Source organism: Peromyscus leucopus, chromosome X (assembly GCF_004664715.2).
Source record: "Peromyscus leucopus breed LL Stock chromosome X, UCI_PerLeu_2.1, whole genome shotgun sequence".
Lineage (NCBI taxonomy): Eukaryota > Metazoa > Chordata > Mammalia > Rodentia > Cricetidae > Peromyscus > Peromyscus leucopus.
In genome coordinates, this window is record NC_051083.1 from 69,563,079 (window position 1) to 69,584,607 (window position 21,529).

General features: G+C 39.3%; 1 protein-coding gene across 1 annotated transcript; it reads left to right on the plus strand.

The window, feature by feature from the left end:
- Positions 1-6,152: 6,152 nt before the first annotated feature.
- On the plus strand, positions 6,153-9,513 carry Pou3f4 (POU class 3 homeobox 4). The gene has a single exon (XM_028884584.2). It carries the CDS (start codon positions 6,328-6,330, stop codon positions 7,411-7,413), a length of 1,086 nt encoding a protein of 361 aa, XP_028740417.1. The 5' UTR covers positions 6,153-6,327; the 3' UTR covers positions 7,414-9,513.
- Positions 9,514-21,529: the final 12,016 nt, after the last annotated feature.

Genomic DNA, 21,529 nt, shown 5'->3' on the forward strand with positions numbered 1-21,529 from the left:
GGTACTTTTAAGAACACCAAGGAAGCCAGCATCCCTTCTCTAAGAACTAACACAACATCACAGAAGTGGAAGCACTGATATTCTTGTTTTAAACAAGTTCCCAAGATGTCTTTACAACGTGAAAATTTTTCCTCCAAACAATGCTTCTGTATGAGAGATGTATATGTTTGTCTCATAGCTCTTAACAGTGTTCTGTATCTACACTTTCTATGACAATAATTTAAAAATGTCTACGTCAAAACATCTGACTACATTTGATTCTTTGGTTTTCCCTACTATGTGACTCCAAAAATGGTAAGATTAACCCTGAATATTAATCAAATCATTTACTAAAGATCCTCTCATAAAGAGTCATTGTTTCTCTGTATAACCAAACCTTCCTATATTCCTATACATGCTCAGGTGTAAGGACGCTAGCCATTTCAGATAAACAGTATTCACTAGGCATGGAGTATAAGGGCAGAGAAGATGGGATCTCTGAGTGAATTCAGAGCATTTTCACAACTATGCATGTTAAAACCTTACTCATTCTATGAAGAAAAAAATGAATTTCAACTGGAGAAGCTCTAGTAACCACTAAAGTTACTTATTTGAAAAGTAATACTGTTCAATTAGTTGAGTTGTATAGATGCTTCCAATATCAGTCCATAGAGTTCCTTTACATGCCCTCTGATTGATTGTACAGATAGAACTATTTTTCTCATCTTTAAATACATCCACCATTTCTGACTTTAGAGAATAATTTAAATTGAAAAAAAAACTATTGCTGCCATTTATGTATAAAATCATTCTGTGACTCCATATAAAACAAAAATAGAACAGTGATTCTGTTTGAGATATGTATTTTGTAAAACTCTCAACTGGGTCTCACAAAGCTAGACTCAGTCAGCAGTGCAAAACAAGTGACTGCCAAGCAACCCCCTCACAATTATTCTTAGACACCTCAATTCCTGATGGGAGGGTGATAGCCATGCTGAGTACTACACAGTCTTGTCTCCTTAGAGTTCATTCCCCGGGACCCCATAAGATCAGGGTTCATGTACTGACAATAGCATGAGCAAGGGAAGAGGTGACCCCAGGGGAGAAACTGAGACTGGGTCAAGGAGATCTGGGAATGTAGCTGTGGAAACAAGTATCCTTTCCCTAAGCAGCCAGGGGCTCTATTGTCTCTTCTTATATTCTAACCATCCTGTCTGTGCCTCAGCCACACAATGCCACAGCATTTCCCCCATCAACATTAAATTTAGTTGGCAAATGTCTAGTTCTCACAGATTATGGTATTCATACTAAAATTGCCATGAATAATATTGTAGTTTTGTACATTACCATGTTTCTGTTGCAGCTTCTACTATATGCAACTGATTCTTTACATTCAACAAAAGACAAGCGACCCTTAAAATGAACTTCATTGCATTTGAGTCCTTGGTACTTATCAATGTTGTCTAAATTATTATATTTTAAATTATCCCCCAGAATATGGTGAGCTCCTTACCTTACCTTGCTATAGTTTTCTAAAAAGAAAGAATATAAAGACAGAAAGAAAGATGGGAAAGGAAGAAAGGAGGAAAAAAGGACAAGACATGAAAAAGGAAAGAAAGGAGTGGGATATATAAGAGGAGCTACACTGAACAGCATGCTGCTTGCTCTGAAGGGTAGCTGTGCCTCCCATTCCAAATGTCTTATGAGCGCAATGTACAGATACTGGGGGAATACGCTTCTTTCTCTGCTGCTTTCAGAAGCTGTTCAATTGTTTCCACTTCTTTATGAGCTCCTGGCTTTCAAAAAGAAAATGTGCACTTGTCCCTAGCAAACCCAGTCTAACTTGTCCTGTTTCCAAAGTGAACTTGTGTTGAAGGTGAAGTTTTCAGTCTAGAGGTCATGCCCATGTGCCACATCCTACTGTCTGCAGCTTCATGCTATATTACACACAATGAAATCTGGCCTTTTATACTCCTTTCCCGACCCCCACCCCCACCCTCTGCCAGCTTCAGCTCCTGACAGCCTTTCTCCTCCATTCCCCAATTTGTACACATAATGAGAATGCTTCATAATCTATACACAAATATTAAATCTGCAAGAGTCATGATCACCATGGCTGAGGCACTTTCAGAATGAGTCTGGATGCAGGCTGCCCAGCTGGAGCCATGCTAGCATGCTTCTACAGGAGCGAGACCTGAACCACATTAATCTGCTTAATTTCTTTTGTGAATCCTTCCTTGCTTGGAAACAAGAGGGCTTGAGCTTCTGCAAAGGCACTCAGAAACTTGCGTCCTTTAATTTTGTTAGGAAGGAAAGCCATATGAAACCCTCAACCATTAGATAAACAAAAGTATAAGTAAATCAAGCCAATCTGACTTTCTTTTCCAAATGAATTGTATTGCCCTCATTGAAAGGAAAGTAGGGGTATGGAAAATGTGGGGTGGGAAACTGGTGTGTGAAACAGCTCAACAGGGAATGAAGATGTTGCCAATGCTTTCATGACCCAGGAATTGAAACTTCTGCAGTCTTGCTGGAGAAAGGTAGTGGATTTGCTACAATTGCAATTCCTCCACTTCAAAGCCCAGTTCCTATCTAGGACGACTTTTAGCTGCCCCAGCCCAGTAGGTTCGATAGCTATTGTCATATAATTCAAACCATTAGCTCTAGAGGGGATAGGGGAATCAGACTGAGGACCTAGAGTGAACTTCAAGATTTGGATGAGGAGCACACCAAGATATGTCTTTAGCCTAGATGCCAGAGAGATCGAGCTTGGTAGGAGTGACTTGGAGTTTAAGGCAAATTGCAGTCTATGAAAAATAAGTTACCAGCTCTTTGCAACAGTAGCTTCGCTTGGACTTATTTTTCTCCCATGTCCAGACAGGGTCGACTATTGAATGAGGCTCTTTTATTTTGCATGGGGCAGGGGATTTGTGACCATGGTCCCCCCTTTTATTCCTCTCTCTATGGAAACCCAAATCATGGGGAGAAATATGCAAGGCTGAATAAAGAGAAGCCACAGAAAGGAGCGCTTGAGAGCGGCATCTGTTACACTTGGGAAGTTAGACTGACAGGAGAGGGCGAAGGAAACCTCTCTAGTAGATTAGTTAGAACAGCAAGAAGATTCGACTACATGTAGATATTTTCTTCAGAAAGCAAAATGGGTCGTATTCAAGGCAATTTTTTTTTACAACTGCCATAGGGAATGATTGCACCTAATGAGATAGGCATTATCCATATTCATAACAACAATTTTTAAATGAAAGAAGGAGGAAGAAGGGAGAGGATAGAAGATGCAAGAGAAGGGAGGAAGGGAGGGAAAGAGAATGCTAAGAATTTCTGCTCCTAATATGCATCTATTTTGAAATTAAAGGCTAGAAAATGGGGCTATGAAAAATCTGTTCCTGGGTGTAGATGTATCTTTTTGCTACCCTCCCCCTACCTCCAGACTTGGGACTAATGGTCTGAGCTACTTTTGCTTTACTAGCAAAACCGGGTTACCAAAGCAAAGCAAGGCCATTACTAAGAGTAATGTGTACTCCAACACCCCTGCAAGTCAGAACTAGAAAAGGACCCCCTTTCACCAAAAAGCTTTATCAGATGATAATTATCTTCACCTCCTTAACAGCCAGACTGAGATAAGCAATTCTTTCACCCAAATGCAGCTGCTAGGTGGGGGTGGGGAACATACCAACAACATGGCAATAATCATGATCGGAGTTTTGCACATACAGTTTCTTCAACACATTTCCTCTGACCTTTCAGCTGACCCAATAAATATTAGCAAATGATCACCAAACAGGCAGTCTAATCGAGCACCAACAACTTCTTTTTGTTTGATTTTAATGAGTTCTTATTTCGTCAGATGCATAAGTTCAGGCACAAATTGGATTTCATTCTTGTAAAAAGATAATGCATACATTCAGCAGTAAGAAACAGCCTACCTCATTCCTCCACAGAAAAGAGAAGAGATATAGAAACAGACACACAGAGATGGAGAGAAAGAGAGTGCCTGCGCACAAGAGTATAAGAGGGAGGGAGGGAGGGAGGGAAGGACAGAGGGTGGGAGGGAGGAAGGGAGGAAGGGAAGGAGGGAGAGGGAGGAAGGGAGGGAGGGAGGAAGGGAGAGAGAGAGAGAGAGAGAGAGAGAGAGAGAGAGAGAGAGAGAGAGAGAGAGAGAGAGAGAGAGGCAGAGGGAATGAATCGATTCCTAGGTTAAAAGCAGATAAGCCCTTACAATAGGGCATCAGCAAATGAACCTACAATTTCAATGAGGGAGCAGGGTGAAGCAGTGGTGGCGAAAGATCCTCTCTAACAATAATTACTAAGTGTTTATCTTTAAGAGCAAAAGAAAGATTTCAAACAGATGCCAGGTTTTCTCACCTAACAAACGCGCGTTTACATTTACCAATCTCTGCTCCTATTATTTTGTGCTGTCATAAGAATAATCACCAATTTCACAGGAAATAGATGCTCCTTAGCTATATAAAGGAATGGCAGAATAAGCTCACCTTGCTTTTAAATTTTTTTCTCATTTTCTTGCATTTTCTTCAGATCTGTCTTCTTAGAGAAACTAATGCCTTAATGACTTTCTGGTAGCTGCAAGCCTTCTTTTATTTCAGCTAAATATATGAAAATGTATGCAAATTTAAATCAAGCTTAACCTAGGAGCTCTTGCAATATATTTAATGGAATTTCAAACCAATAAGGGAACTCTGATGCCGTCTTCTGTAAGAGCAAATATAATTACACAGCCAGGTTTCCTCCAAAATTACCCAGCGAAAAGGTCTTTAAAAAAAACAACAAAAAAAAAAACTTCTGATTTGGTGTGGGGTACTGTGTATTTACTGTCTTTTCCCAGCTCCTGTAATTCTAAAATCTTTGCATTTCCCCCAACTCTGATTCCAAACAACACGTTTGCATGGGGCTGTGGAGCACGTGTACATGCTCTTCTCTAACTCGGAAAAGCCTGGGAGGGTATGTCTTTCCTTTAACCAAAATTTGAAAACAGTCGGGTCCCCCAGGCTGAAATCTGATTTAAGCTTTGAGGCAGCTGTGAAGGAGTGGGAAAGCTGTACAAGATGCCAAGCCACCAAGGTCTCTCTCCGGATTTCTCCCAGTTTCTCTCTCTTCTCTTTTTCCCATAACCCTATTCTTCTCCCCTCTTCCCTCTCCCCTCTCCTGTCTTCTCTCTCCTTGTCTCGCTCTCTCTCTCTCTCTGATTTTCTAAATTTTCAAAGAACAGCAGAGGAAGCAGATTTCTCAGTATTTCCCTCACACTGCCAAGGAATCAAGATGTAAAGGTTTCAAGGGGACAACACTGGGCGGGCATGGTGTTATGAACACTTTCCAGTCTGCAGGTTGGGAGTGGGGGAGTGGGTTTTCTGTGCGTCTAGGGTGAGTGTGAAAGATGACTGCGGGCTTCAGCAAGCAGCGCCTCTTACATAAAATGAGAGACCTCGAATGGGAACAGACAGGGAAGCAAAGATAAAGCCAGGTTTCCAATTAACCAGCAAACTTCAAACTGACTTGAGTCTTCCAAGGATCGCTTTAAGATTTACATTTGCAAACCCTCAACTCTTCATGCCCTGAATCAAAAATTTAAGAAAAAAATAGAAATCTTTTTCCTAGATCGATTTAGTTTCTTATAAACAAAAAAAGTAAAATAAGCAATAAGTTGGAATCGCTTTTATTGAATCATGAACTTTTTATTTTGGGTTCTGACCTAAGACATTACTTTGTTCAAAGTTTGTAGATGCGTTTTATTTTGCAGTCCCCGCCACACAGTAACCCAAAGCGCTAACTAAACCTGAAAATTTTTTGTGCACTAAGATCAAAATGACATTTTAATTTTCTTTCTTTCTTTCTTTCTTTCTTTCTTTCTTTCTTTCTTTCTTTCTTTCTTTCTTTCTTTCTTTCTTTCTTTCTTTAATTTAAATAAGTCAAAGGGAGATCTGAAACCAAAGTTAGCCTCCTCACTTCCACTCCACACAAATATATCCCTTCTCCATCACAAGCAACCACGTAGTCTCCAGGAGGGGGGAAAGGGTTAACTAAAAGAGCCGCTGCCACTCTGAGCTAGGCAGCCAATGGAGCCTAAAGATTGATTCACTTCCTGCTTGGGTCTCACTGAAACTCCCGAGCTTCGCCAGCCTAATTTGGAAAGCGAGCTCGGCCTCCCGCACCATCATTGGCTGAGTTTATGCCTGGCCAGGCCAAGTCGCACTGCGATTGGCCTTGGCGGGTGCCGGTAACCTGCGCTAGCGGCTTTGGTTCCCCCTCACCATAGATGTCAAAGGCTGAAGCTGCTCCCTTTGCCACATTATAACTAGTAGAGGATCTTCATCGACCATGGCCACAGCTGCCTCGAATCCCTACAGCATTCTCAGTTCCAGCTCCCTCGTCCATGCGGACTCTGCCGGAATGCAGCAGGGAAGTCCTTTCCGCAATCCTCAGAAACTTCTCCAAAGTGACTACTTGCAGGGAGTTCCCAGCAATGGGCATCCCCTCGGGCATCACTGGGTGACCAGTCTGAGCGACGGGGGCCCATGGTCCTCCACATTGGCCACCAGCCCCCTGGACCAGCCGGACGTGAAGCCAGGACGCGAAGATCTGCAATTGGGCTCAATCATCCATCACCGCTCGCCACACGTAGCCCACCACTCGCCCCACACTAACCATCCGAATGCCTGGGGAGCAAGCCCAGCTCCAAACTCGTCCATCACGTCTACCGGCCAACCTCTCAATGTGTATTCGCAGCCAGGCTTCACGGTGAGCGGTATGCTGGAGCACGGGGGACTCACTCCACCACCAGCCGCTGCCTCCACGCAGAGCCTGCATCCAGTGCTCCGGGAGCCTCCAGACCACGGTGAGCTGGGCTCGCACCACTGCCAGGACCACTCGGATGAGGAGACTCCAACCTCTGATGAGTTGGAACAGTTCGCCAAACAATTCAAACAAAGAAGAATCAAGTTGGGTTTCACACAAGCCGACGTGGGGCTGGCACTGGGCACCCTGTATGGTAACGTGTTCTCGCAGACCACCATCTGCAGGTTCGAGGCCTTGCAACTGAGCTTCAAGAATATGTGCAAGCTGAAACCCCTGCTAAATAAGTGGCTGGAGGAGGCTGATTCATCCACAGGAAGCCCTACCAGCATTGACAAGATCGCCGCTCAGGGCCGCAAGCGCAAGAAGCGAACCTCCATCGAGGTGAGTGTCAAGGGCGTACTGGAAACGCATTTCCTCAAGTGTCCCAAGCCTGCAGCGCAGGAGATCTCCTCGCTGGCTGACAGCCTCCAGTTGGAGAAAGAAGTGGTGCGTGTCTGGTTCTGTAATAGAAGACAAAAAGAAAAAAGAATGACTCCACCAGGGGATCAGCAGCCACATGAGGTTTATTCGCACACAGTGAAAACTGACGCGTCCTGCCACGATCTCTGACTGGAGAAAGCCCGGAGGTGGCCCACAGCACTGGGAGCAGTGCGAATCATTCTCACTCCCTTCCTTCCTTTCATCGCTACATTCTTTATTATTGCTCTCTCTCTAGCTTGCTAGCTCTTTCTTTCTTTCTTTCACAGGGGTTTCTAACTTATGTTAAGAAAAGAAACACACACACACACACACACACACACACACACACACACACACACACACACATTCAGGCTTCTCAACTCTGAAACAAAATTATATTAAGCAGTCCAGGCGGGGACCTCATAGTCCCTGCTGCCAGAGCAATTTCCCTCCAACCTTTTCTGCTGATCAATACATATTGTTTACTCTGAGTAAGATTTGTTTGGTTGCTCCTCTCTAAAAAGGGCAAGGAGCTGGGTAACAGGGGTGGGGGCGGGAGAGGGTGGGAAGACAGATGTGTGCCTATGAATAACCTTTCAGCGCCTTGGTTATAGCAGCTGTATTTCAGGTGAAATCTGTTTTACAATAGACTAGTTTTGCATTTTTTAAAACTTCTATAGCGTTTCTAAATGTCTGCGGTGTTTTACTACAAGCTGTACACAATATTTGTGAGATAATTTGTATCTAATCGACCACTACACATTATTATTGCTATTATTATTATTTCTTCATTGAGCTGATGGGTTTTTAATTGCTTAAAAAGGGAGGGAGGCTGGAAGGAGGAAAGAGAAAAATGCTCACCTCTTGCACTCCCACACTTTCGAATCTGCATGGAGAGGAGAGGATAAGATGGAGAAAGTTGATGTTTCTGTTTTGTTTTGTTTGTTTTTTTTTTTTTTTTTTTTTCTTTTCGGGGACTTAGTGCCTATATGGGCAGAACAAGCAAACTGAAAGGGTTTGCAAAGTAGCCTGAAGAAGAGAGGCTATTTCGCTGCTTTTTGCCCCCTTTTTCCCCCGCAACCGTGGAGTCTCTGAAGGCTTCCACAGCTTAAATCCCGGTGCCCCAGAAGGATTCAGCAGTGGCGCGCGAAGAATGGGGTTTGAGGGACCAGAAGGATTCTGAATTCACCATCGTAAATGCCTGTGCCTGAAGTTTCCCACAGGCTGCCAGCATAGTCAGGTTGACAACCTGCCCTACACCATGGTACACTCTCCCAGATGAAAGACTTTGCCTTCACAAATGGTGGCTGTCTCCGGAGACCACGACCCAAAGACGCTGGCGACAGATTGGGCCAGTGCCTCCCAGTTCGCGGCTCGCTCTCAGGGTGAGAAACACTCTCGGTAGGGTGGTGAGGGGTGGGCTAACAGGCACCCTCTGCTTAGTGCGGAGCGACAATAAACTGGTTGGCAAAAGTCTTGGAGATTCTGGTCCAGCCGTGTACCACCTCCTCCCTCTTGTATATACCAAGGTCTGAGTGAGCTCTTGGGGAGCCCATCTCAGCGTCTTTGACAAGCACAGCTGGTGGAAGCCCATGGCGAAGACTGAGCGAGCTAGGGATCGGATCGCCTGGGCAGCTGAGTTAATGCTTTTTTCTTAAAAAAAAAATAAAAAATATGTGTGTATGTATTTCTTTGCGTGTGTGCGTGTGTGTGCAAACGTGTGTGTGTAGCTAGCTGTGTGTATCGTATTACTGTATAAAAAAAAAAAACTTAAAAAAAAATCTCGCTAGGCTATGTAGAGATCCCAAAATTAAGCGGTTGCCGTGGCTTTATGGCTAGCTTTTTCTCGTGTCCACAGGACAGGTTCACAGGTGCACCTCGTCCCCAACAAACACTCTGTGCTGGCCCAGCAAAGCGCCCATGCCCAGCCAGCTATGGCGGGCATGACCTGAAGGGGATCTCAGCACGCCAGGCTGATCTCAGGATTCAGCCTGCAGGCGAAGCTGTGGTAGACAAAGCTTCAAACTACCTAAGGACCAGAAAACCTTGTGCCCCTTGTAGAACTTGTGTCCCTTGTAGAAGATGCGCTAGTATGGGCTGCCAGGCCTCTGGTTGACCACACTGTGTCTCCTCTAGCCGCAGGTCGAAGAGCATATATTAATTCAAATCCCCGACCCTTTTGCTATTTTTTTTTTCTTTTTTCCTTTCCTTTCTTTTCTTTTCCTTTACTTCCCCTTTCTTTCTCCTTCTCTCTCTCTCTCTCTCTCTCTCTCTCTCTCTCTCTCTCTCTCTCTCTCTCTCTCTCTCTCTCTCTCTCTCTCTCTCTTTCTTTCTCTCCTCCTCCTGCTCCTTCTCCCTCTTCTTCTTTTGTCAAACCTCTGAATTCTCTTACTTTTAGGTTTTAGTTCTGCGATTTTATTTTCCTAGTTGAATTCATGTTTCCCAAATGTTTGAAGGTGGTGGGTTGTTTGATTTTTTTTTCCTTTGCAGTTAAACGCTATGGTTCAAACCTGAGTTAACCCAAATATTTCTGCCGACTTTATAACTGTACAGTTTTGTATATTAAACGTTTTTGAAGTTATTAATTTAAAAAAAGATCATTTAGTTTATTCATTTAGTAACTGATGTATAATAAACGCTATTTTCATTAAGAGTTGCTTTTTCAACTATTTTATTCAAATTGCCTATTGCAGTTGCCAACAATTATTTATTTTCAATAAATTCTGCATTGTGTTTAAATAGAAATTGTTTCAAAGATGAGTTGGGTGTCAAAAAGAAAACAATTCGCTGTAATGTTTGATGTGAACAGTTTCAGTCAAGGGGTTTATATTGACGCAATATTTTATTGTTGTAAAAGATTTAAAAGGTTTAAATAAAACATTTTTCCAAAAAAAAATGTTTTCTTCTCCTGGCCGTATTGTGTTATGTGGGAGGTGGAGCATTTAAAGAGGTACATCCTGGATGAGCAAGGCATTTGCTTTGCTTCGGGTTAGAAATTATTAGTTTTTATTTTGATTCCGGTTGTTATTCCTCTGACTTTTGCCCTTAAGGCTCAGAAATATACTCTTACACACAATACCTGTTTGTTCACCCACACCCATGTGTTCACATAAAATGCACACCTCAATGGTGGAAAGCCAGGTGGGTAAGACTATTTTATTAGTGTTCTCCTAGAATATGTCTTTGTCAACCAGTGTCTTCTAGTCTACTTCTCTTCACCCCACCCTACCTCACTGCAGCCCCCCAAATTAGACCCAAACCTTCCCGAGACTTCTATGTTCCTTACATGTCCTCATGCTTCTTTTCTCCACACTCCTGACAGTTCCCTTCTAGTAAGATACCGGGATATGATTTCATGTATTGATTTTCTTAAGGTGCTCCCTGGGCCCAGAAACCTCAAGGAAACTGTTGGTTTCCATCCCTATCTATCTGGCTTGTAAGAGGGAAAAGAATGAGACAATTGGGGAGAATTTTGATTTATTATAGTCATCTTTCCATTCCCACATATAATTTTACATCTATTTCATAAATCCTTCCATGAAATAAGGGACTGCTACCTGTAGTGGTAGCTAATGAGTAATTTGCCAAATATGAGACAATTCTCTTTTAAGGTTTTACATGTACAAACATGTTTTGTCCAACTATTTTTTGGTTGATGCATTTGAATAAATAAACAATATATAAATTTCCAGCAATACAGACCCCTTCTACTTATACTCTGATAGAGATATTTTTCTTAGACAAATCATAATTATTTAATCACTTTAATAGGTAATGATAATCACAAATGATGCCTTAACTTTTAAAGATTGCCTGATTATTTATAGCTGTATAGTAAAACATACACATGTGACTGTTTTCTATGACACATATTGTTTGTATAATCATGGATATATCTGGATATATCCCCTTTACACATAATATTGTTTTTTAAATTTTTTTATGTATTTTGTGTGTGTGTGTGTGTGTGTGTGTGTGTGTGTGTGTGTGTGTGTGCTACATTTGTGTGAGTGTTCTCAGAGGTCAGAAGATGGTGTTCCATCCCCTGGAGTTTAAGGTAGTTGTGAGCCACTCAACATGGATTCAAGGAGCCAACCTGGAGTTCTCTAGAAGAGGAGGAAGCTCTCTTAAACAGAGTCATCTCTCCAGCCCATAATATTGATTTTATAGAGTTGAACCTATAATGTTCTTTTTTTCTTACTAAAGAACTGCACACAACTACTAACTTTCAGTTTATCCTGAACTCAGGTGAAGTCACATGCAGATATTTTAGGAGACATTTATGTGACTGTATAGACAGAGGACTCATCAGTACTTTATTAATATATTAATATGCATTATACATATATATCTATCTGAAGCTGACTTCCTTTATTGCCTTTTTTCTTCTTAACCTTAACCTAGCAGACTTTTATGATAACGTTATCAATCTATGTATAATGAGAATATTATCATTAAAAATCCAGTGTTGTTGGTGCTTTTGCATAGGACTTTCCCTTTTTTAAGGCAGCTTCTTTTCCAGCTCCCCACCAATGCCTTTGCACAAGTAAGTAGCTTTTGTCTTGGCTTTTTTTCAGGTCTTTACAAATGTAGCCCTCTCTTAGGAAGAACTGATGGATTTAAAATGAACAGTAATAATTAATTATATCTAGTGCTATGAAGGCAAAAAATTTCAACCCCAACAACATGTCAGAATAATAAAACAGAGAGAAATTGTAAGGGGGAGTAGGATGAGACTACAGTAAGTATGCAGGTGTTACACATGTATAAATAAAGACAAACTTCAACCTATCGACACATGCCTATAAATGTTGGTTGTTTACATACTTGTACATAAGTAAAAGAGAGAAATAAATTGCTAACTTTCAGAAATTATTTCTCTATCAACAAAAAGAGGAAAATTCGATGCAAGGAAATTGGTTTCTTACCTTTAAAAAGAACCAAATTGAGGCAATTATTGCCTAAATTAGTACATGGGGAGTATTTGTCTTTAATGAAAGCAAACACTGTTTCTTGAAAATATTCAGTATTCAAAATTTTCCCTTGTTCTGTAGTCGGTCATTGTTGTTTTCATTGTTTGTAGTGATACAAGTTGAACATATGTTTCTGTTCTTAAAATATCTTTTATATAAAGGAGAGATGAGACCAAGGAGAACAAGAATGTAGGAAATAGCTGGAGGTTGAAAGTAATTTGAAAAAGAGAAAAGTGTATTTCTCCCACTTCTCAGATCTTTCTAAAGGCACATATGGAACCTCCAAGTTGTGCAAATTATTCTACAGCTTGGTGGTTAGAATCCAAACATGTGAGACTTCAACAATCCAAAAGTCCAGTTCAGGCACCCTCTCAACTATCTCAACTAAGGTGGGGTCATCCTTATGGATTCCTGGGATCTTCTCTAGAACCCTGTTTCTTCCTATTCCCATGATGCCTTCATTTATCATGGTATCTCTTTTCTTGCTCTCCCACTCTGTCCCTGTTCCAGCTTGAACCTCCGCTTTTCTTATATTCTCATCCCCCATTCCTTGCCCTCCACTACCCCCCACCCCCATTTTGCTCATGTAGATCTCATCTATTTCTCCTTCGCTGGGTTATCTATGTGTCCCTCTTAGGGTCCTCCTTGGTGCCTGAACTGGTCTACTCTGGTAATCAGATTAGTGAATACCAGGTCATCATAGAGCCTCAACCAGTGACTGATGGAAGCAAATGCAGAGATCCAAGGCCTGGTGCCAGGCCAAGCTCCAGGAGTCAATGAGAGACAGGAGGGATTCTATGAACAAGGGACATTGAGATCATGACGGGAAAATGTACAGAGACAATCAGTCACACTAGTGGAAACCCATGAATTGTGGACCAATAGCTGTGGAGCACCCATGGGAATGGACTGGGCCCTCTGGATAGGCAAGACAGTTGTTTAGCTTGAACTGCTTAGGGGACCCTCGGCAAGGGGATCAGGATCCATCCCTGGTGCATGAGCAGGCTTTTTGGTGCCCAGTGCCTAAGGTGTGACACCTTGCACAGACTTAGTGCAGGGGAGAGGAGCTTGACCTGCCTGTGCCAGGCTCTGTTTTATCCCTATGGGTGATCTTGCCTTGGAGGAGGTGGGAATGGGGGGATGGGTCGGGAGAAAAGCTGGGAGTCAGGAAGAGGGAAGAGGGGGTATCTGTGGTTGGTATGTAAAATGAATAGAAAATTTCTTAACAATAATAATAATAGTAATAATAATAATAAACAATCCAAAAGTCCTTCAAGAAGAAAAAGCAATACTGTAGAAATCATTGCTAGCACTCACACTCATGTGTTCTTTAAAATAAGAGTAGAATGTTTTTATACATGCTCCAGACAGCATTCTTAATGTAGTAGTCCTCCAACTTACCCAAAGATATTAATTTTCAAAATATTAACACAAGTGGATACACAGTATGTTCAAAATCAATTAAGTCTTTTAAAAATAAAATGAAATAGAGGTACCTTTTCAAAAGAGCACTGATGAAGAAAAAAACATGGATGGTAGGACATTTCCAAACTCATGTCACCATTTAAAAGAACATAGTCTGAAAAACCAAATCCAGTTAACTTCTGCCACCTCCAAGAATTGGGAAAGAATCACATATAGGGATCAAAAATACTATCCTTGTACAGGACATTTAGAAAATTAAGACCCATGTGTATGGAGATGGAAGGACATTTGTTCACCATAATTTCTTTCCTAAATACAAGTATAGAATCTGTACCCATTCGCACACTATATAACTCATTAGTTTGAATGCTATGCTTTGTTTACAACACTATTTATTACCAAGAAAAAATAATGAGATAGTTTTGCTCTCTAAAGGAAGAAGTGGGGTAGCATATTTTGAGGTGAACACAACAATCTTTAACATGTAGATATAGATACATACCCTGAACTGCAAACATCCAAGTCTCCTATATCCAACCCCTCTTCCATATACCAACAGACTGTCCTAAAAGATGAGGATATTGATCAACTCATTGAATATGCATTTTGTCTTTCTAGATACTCAAGTTGTGCCCACATTATTCATGTATAGGTAACTGAAATGAGGGGGAAAACACTTTACTTCATAAAAACCTTGCTATATCTATAAAATATCAAAAGACCTAGTTTCAGTGATCCTCACCTTAATCCAGCACGTGCATGCACATGTGTGAGCACACACACACACACACACACACACACACACACACACACGCACTTATTTAGCTGCTTGCATTGTTAGCAATGAATATTTTATCAGCCATTCCTATAAGGAAGGTGATCATGGAATGTATTACTATTATTTCTCATTTCCTTTAGCTATTTTTCATATATTATAAAACCCTTAAATGTGGCTGATTCCCGTATCTATGCAGCCCTTCCTCTTTCTCCCTTTCACATACCTATGAAAAAGTCATGTTAAATGTAAATTTGTAAGATACATATTAGTATCTTCCCCAAAATATTAAAAGTAAGTTCATTGTACATAATTTTTGATAAAACTTTTCTTTCTTATACAGCTTCAATATGAACACAGATAACCCTGGACCCCAGCAAAGATTGCTGACTGACATCATGTTTTTAAAGTGTAGCAATTAGAGGTGCTATAACTAGATGCAGTAGTTTATTAGGCTTCAAATGATATATAATTATAATATATGTATATATTATAAACCACATAAAGAACTGCATTATGGTGGAATTGTTGCACAGAATAGTTGTATTTTTCTTAATGTTTTGTCATTTTGGTCTACTTATCAAGGTGTTAGTACCCATATTTAGTTTACATTAGTATTGTTTAAAAATATCTAGCCACAAAGTATTTGAATTTATGCATGTAGAAATGATCAGAACCAAACATAGAGGTATGTGTCATAAAAAGTAAAGGGGAAAAACTCAAATTTGTGAGGTGTGTTGGTAGTGACTCTGTGAAGGACCTTACACAGTAGTCACTGTTAAAGGGTACGGCTTAACTTGCTCTGCTCACCTATGAAGAGCAAGCAGTTCTCTACAAACACCCTTCTTTCATCAGAGGAAAAGAGACTGAGTGTTTTAATCTGAAAGTTTAAATTCTTAGTCTCTGAGTTGAGAATGGTTGAAATTATAAATAAACTTCCTTTAATCATCTACATTTTACATACTATTTCAAGAGAGAAATCCTAAAATCATTCAAATTTTACACCAAAAGTGAAACTAGCTTTTTGTTTTGTTTTGTATTTTAAAAGTAGCTCTTTCATGTCCCCTGAGTCCTCTCCGTACCATTGGCCATGGATGACTAGGTAGTGTTTCCAGATGGTCCCACTAGCTTTCCAAGGGCAGGTCTACAAGACAAAGGACCCATTTCCTACCTTGAGAACTGCAGCCTTTCGCCTGAAGGGGAAATTCAACTGATCAAGCCCTGTGGTATAGTTTACCTCTTAGTACTCTGTTTCTGCATGACATAGGTTGAAGTCTTCTGTTGAGCTAGGAAACTTTTATTTTCATTAATGAATTAAAAATACATTGGAATAACTGAGTATTTTTAAAATGTCAAACTTAAAATTCTTTTATTGCAGCTTTCTCTGTACATCTGATTGGCACTTCACACTACCACATTTAAGGCTAACTTAGAGAATGTACTAAAACAATTTTAAAAAAAAAACTAGTAAACTTCAAGTTTCTAGTGTACTTTTCCTCTGTAGGCAACCCTAGGAACTTTGTAAATGGTCCCCACACTGTGCTTTGCAACAGCCAATATGCAAATCACAACAAAATGATCACTTCAGGCCACACAAAATGACCACACACAATCTGTGCAAAAAGCTCATTAATATCAATAGGCATCCTGTGCACAATTGAAGGGCACTCTATGCTATGGGTTTCATTCATTGCTGTGTGAGAGTATGGAAGTTCATGGGCTCACCATTCAGTCCCACAAATTAAACTCATGTGACATAGGTGAAGAAAGCAAATAAAATGCATTCACATAAATATAATAATTGTTGGTTAAATTTGTCTTTAAGCTTCTAGCAGAGAAACGCATGTAATTTGGTTACAGAAAACAGCAATATTCAAAGCAGTTTTACATTTGAGATATGTAATACTTTCAATTAAAATAATTATAAACATGTGGGAAATATTTTCAGGAAAATAGTTAAATTTAAAGGAGCATCTCCAAGCTGCTTCCAAACACACACACACACACACACACACACACACACACACACACACACACACACATTCATGCACGCACACACACATGCATTAATGCACGCACACATACATGCTCTTTTACAAATTTTCCTTAAAAGGAATTAAAATAAATTATCTTAAGCTGAGACAATACAACCATTCCAGTGAATGTTTTTCCAGCCCCTAACCCCAGCCCCTAACCCCATCATACAAATATCAGTCTGCACTTTCTGAAAAACAAAGAAGTTGCTCAAATGACTGTGGGGAGGGTGCCATGTTTTAAATGCATTAAGGCAAAACAGGCATTCAGCACAGAAACCATTAATAGTTTAATACAGACTATTTTAACGCATTTGACAGTGAGGAATGTGATAGAAATGATGACTCCTCTGTGATGGAAAGACTATGAATGATATTGTCATTGCTTTCTGATAGTATGCGAACATTTATTTCTTCAAAGAACACATAAAAATTCAACTCACCTGCAATAAAACTGTGTACTTACTGTAAAATATTTCTTGCTCTAAATGCTCTAGACCTGCTCTGTTCCTGTTCCATGCCTCTCACTGTCAGACTTGTGTAGCACCCACCCAAAACTCAGTGTCAAATTAAGAAGTGGCAAGAGGAGGCCAAGATACATAATACCTTAAAGCTAGTCTCTACCTTTCCACATATAATCGTATGAATTTCAAAATCCAGCACTTTTAGCTGAATAAATATTCAAATTTTATATACAAGTTTGTATACTAAAAATAGCAACATCAGTCAATTTAATAAACATTTCTTGAGTGTCTCCTATTAGTGTGGCATTATTGAAGTGGAATGTAAAGAGTGTGAAATAAATAAATGGGCATTGCTTCAAAAAAATAACCATCCCTGGGGTAAGAGAGGAAGAAAATAGAAATATTCAAAGTCAACTGTTAATTAAATGGATATGTACTATTGTCAATGAAGGTGCTAACTATTTTTATTGCTGTCTTATGAGCACTCATGAGCATATCATTTCTTTGTGTTATTTTTAATAATACTGTATTTCTTTATTGAGATACTTGTAATTGTTAATCAGACACTAAGTTGTTATTTGTAAGTTTGTCCAACTGAATTTCAACTCTGATCAGCTTGAATCCTTTCCCTGTATACAATTTTCAAGAGAATAAAGTCAAAGAATGCAATAAATGTTGGAAAAGGCACTTCCTATTCCTCTTCTCTCCATTTGCATAAATGACAGGTAACCTAAGCAATGTGAGAAGCTTCCTTCCCTATTTTCAGCTACTACACGATTAGAAGATTGGTCTGTCAGACACTTCTGGAACTGCTAACTCCTGTTTGAGTTAAGGAGGGAAAGCCTCACCAGCAGGTGCTAGAAATCAAACTCCAAAACAAGGAGATTCTGTGTGATGGTTCCACTCACAGCATGCATGTCATTGCGTGAGATTTACGACACAATAAAAGCACCGGGCAAAGACTAGCATGAAAAATACATTTGGAGACAGAAATTCTTGTTAGAAATTTTAAGGACTTTGTTTTTTAAAATGAGAAAGGAAAAACAAAACCTCAAAATGCTGGAAAAAAGCTCTTTGTTAACAAACTTTTTCTTAGTTAAAACCTGGCTTCACTGAAAATTTTCAGTAGTGCCTTTTTGTGAACTGCTAATGTGTTAATTCATTCCTATGAATTCAGGAACCTGTGGAGAAATGGCATTGATATTTACAGTGTGACTAGTTGACTTGTTAGGATGATTTTCAGAGCTTAAAGAAACCTGAGTCTCTAACAGAGACTCATTAAGTATGGAAAGCATTCTTTTTTTTCCTTTTCCTCCTTTTTGAAATGCACTCAACAAAGCAAGGCTCGCAGCACTATTTCAAAATTTCCAATTATTTTGGGGAAAATATGCTCAGTGTGAAATATGTTCCCTAACACTGATAAAAGAAATAATCAGAGGAATAAAAAAAATCATGTTCAATTGTCCTGCATTTGCACTCTTACGTTAACAACAGAGAGTAATGAGATGCAAAGGCATGCTTATCTGAGAGGAAAGAGCTAGCAAAACAGTGGACAATGTCATGAGTATGTCTTCCTACCTAAGACTTCTGGGCAGACTTGCTACTGTCATCATTTATGCTCTTTGGGTAACAGAGATGAAATGATGAACTGGGGTACAGTCACATCAATGCAATGATGAGCCGTGCTACAATGAATCCTTAGTTGAATAAATAATCCATTTGGGGCTTGTCAGGAGTCATCCTATGGAGCTGTCAAGATAGATTACTCACTAAAATGTTTGCTTTGCAAGCATGATGACCTGAGTTCCATTTCCAGAATCCATGAGCTGGACTGGGTGGATGCATGTGCTTTTAATAGCAGTGCTTGTGACACAGAGATGGGTGGGTGCCTGGTGCTTTATGGATATTTAGCCTAGCCTACTTGGCAAGTTTCAATCCTGTGAGGTGGGTTGGTGGCTCCTGAAGAACAACATGCACGACCGTCCTCTGCCCTCCACACACAAGTCACACACATAAATGTTAACACCAGATGTATTTATATCAATAACTTTTCTACATTATATACTATAATTTTTAAAAGTTCTCTCTCTTTCCCCTCTCCCCTGTATCTCTCTCTTTCTCTCTCTCTTCCTTCTTCCCCCTCTCCCTCTGACAATTTTATTAGAGTTTAAAAGAAAACCCCCAAGATGGGCAAGTTGTAAATCTCAGCAGCTGCCCGGAGAAGGAGAATGGAGAAGAGAACGGAAAAAGGCACTCTACTTGACTATTTATGGCTATCTTCAGAAGCTTTGTATCTAAAACAAACTAAGGCACATTCTTATTTTGTTTGTTTTCTTGATTATTGTGGTAGAATCTCACTATGTAACTTTGAACTACTGATCGTCCTACCTCTACATCCTGAGTTCTGGATTTACAGACTTGTATACTTCCATGTCCACCTAAGACATCAGGGTAACAATTTCAAAAGTTGCCTCAATTATTTTCCTACTATTTCCTACCATTCAGCAATTTTTATGACTTTTTCAACTCATCATTTTCCTAAATATTCCAGAGTTGCAGTTTAATGAGCTATGTGATATCGAAGTTCGTTAACTTTGGGGCTCCAATTTCTTCATCTGTGCAATGGGAATATTACTTTTATCTAATAGGGTTGTGAAAATTAAAAATATAATCCATGCAAAAACACATAACTTCTGGCTTGTGGTATTTTTTTTAGCATTAAGTCTTATTGCTCTGTTTATGTGTTTTCCTTTTTTAAATTCCATACTGTAACATAAGGTGTGAGTTTGCTGTAATGTATTCTAGTAGAGTGAACAGAGAGTCTCTGTTTTAACCCTGACTACTGTTGTGCTTCCCATCATTTTCTCCTTAGCAACACCTATGACAATTGTCATTTATATGAGCAACATGTTCAATAGATTTTCCCCAGCATTATGTGTAATTCCCCAGACATTGACTGTAATACGAGAGATTGAGAGAGTTATGATCTAGACAACCTAGAATCTGTTCTTATTTATTTTAACAAGGCAAGGAAGTGACACTTTGCAACATCAACTACCATAGTAATCCATTGTTCTTGGCATGCCTAACAACACAGTGAAAGACAACCATGTCTTGTCACACCAAGGTTGAAAACTGCTGTGTTTGGGAATGTCCATGTATTTCTCAATCTAAAATATGAACAATAAACAGTGACATCCTCTTTATTTAACAATCATAACCACTATTGTATCTCCACTAAGGAAAATAACTAAAAAATACCTCCATTGTAGAAATATGTGGAGTCCTACAAAAAGGTTACACATCATTTCTTCTGTGTTTATTGTCATTTAGAAAAAGCAGACTCATATTTGCATATTTCTTTTCCCACTCTAAACGGAAATACAGTGTGACTTCTGTGAAAATATAAAACCTTATATATTCTAGGTGAAAGAATAAGCAAGTGTACAACTTTGACCTTTTCAGAGCTTGTGCAGTGTGATTCACTATCCATCTCTCTTCCTCCTGTTTACAGTCTTAGTAACCTGTAGAGATAAACTGGTATAGGCAACCAATCAAAGTGCAGAATATTGAAAAGGTTAAAGTCTATGTTTATGAGTCTATTAAATGTTTATAGTCTTTCACAGACTGCACTGGGCCTTAACACTATTGTAGCTTATTCCTGTAATGAACATTACAACAAGAGAAAAATAGGAAAAAATAATCCTTTCTCAAAACAAAATCTGTAATGAGAACACAGAATAGTATAGTATATGTTAATTTGTTCCCATGACAATAACTACAAGAAAAATGAAAAATAATGCCAAACTAAACCACTCCTTGTAAAGAGTAGGATTATACAGGGGCTGCTAGAAACTGAGTTTAAAGGCTCTAATCCTTAGAGTGACAGTGACTTTATATTCCTTGGAGAAAGGTAAAGACATTCTCAATGTGGATCCATGCATAACCATGAAACATCTGACTCCTTTCTAACCTTTCTAGCCAAAGACTGATAAATAATTTTAATTTTATCAGATAGCGAACATTAGTGCACATGTTATCATATATGTCTGCCTCACTGTTTTATATGAATTGTTATTTTCCTGGATAATGTTTAAAGTATCTAAAGCTTTATAGAATAATTATACATTATATGAAAAAAATTTCTTTTGTCTGAGCATTAGGTTAGATGTCAGGTCTTATAAAAATAATAAAAATCACCTTCTATATATAATCCACATCCAAATTAGTTGTGTTTAGAATTTTTTCTTCACCGAAAGTTCAAGTATGTTGGTATAAATTTCCCAGACTGACAGACGTCAGCTTTAGTCATACTGGCATGAGTTAAAATATGTTAATCATTTTCTTCTGTTTCAAAAGTGATCCTAGGAAGATTTCCAATATTATTACAAGTCGTAAAAAATAAGTCATCAAACTTTTTCAAGAGAAAAAAATTAAGAGATGTTTTAGATTTTAAAACAATGATGTTTATAATGTAATACTAGCAAAAACTACAGTAGTAGCTTGACAACATCTATATTTAAAATTGCATCATTTATAATTGGAAAAGATCTTTTTTTTCCATTTTATAGGCTGATATTTTGCCCTATTGACAGT

What these genes read in the sequence shown, in the direction of transcription:
- Pou3f4 (XM_028884584.2), top strand. Translation starts at nt 6,328, where the DNA reads ATGGCCACAGCTGCCTCGAATCCCTACAGCATTCTCAGTTCCAGCTCC.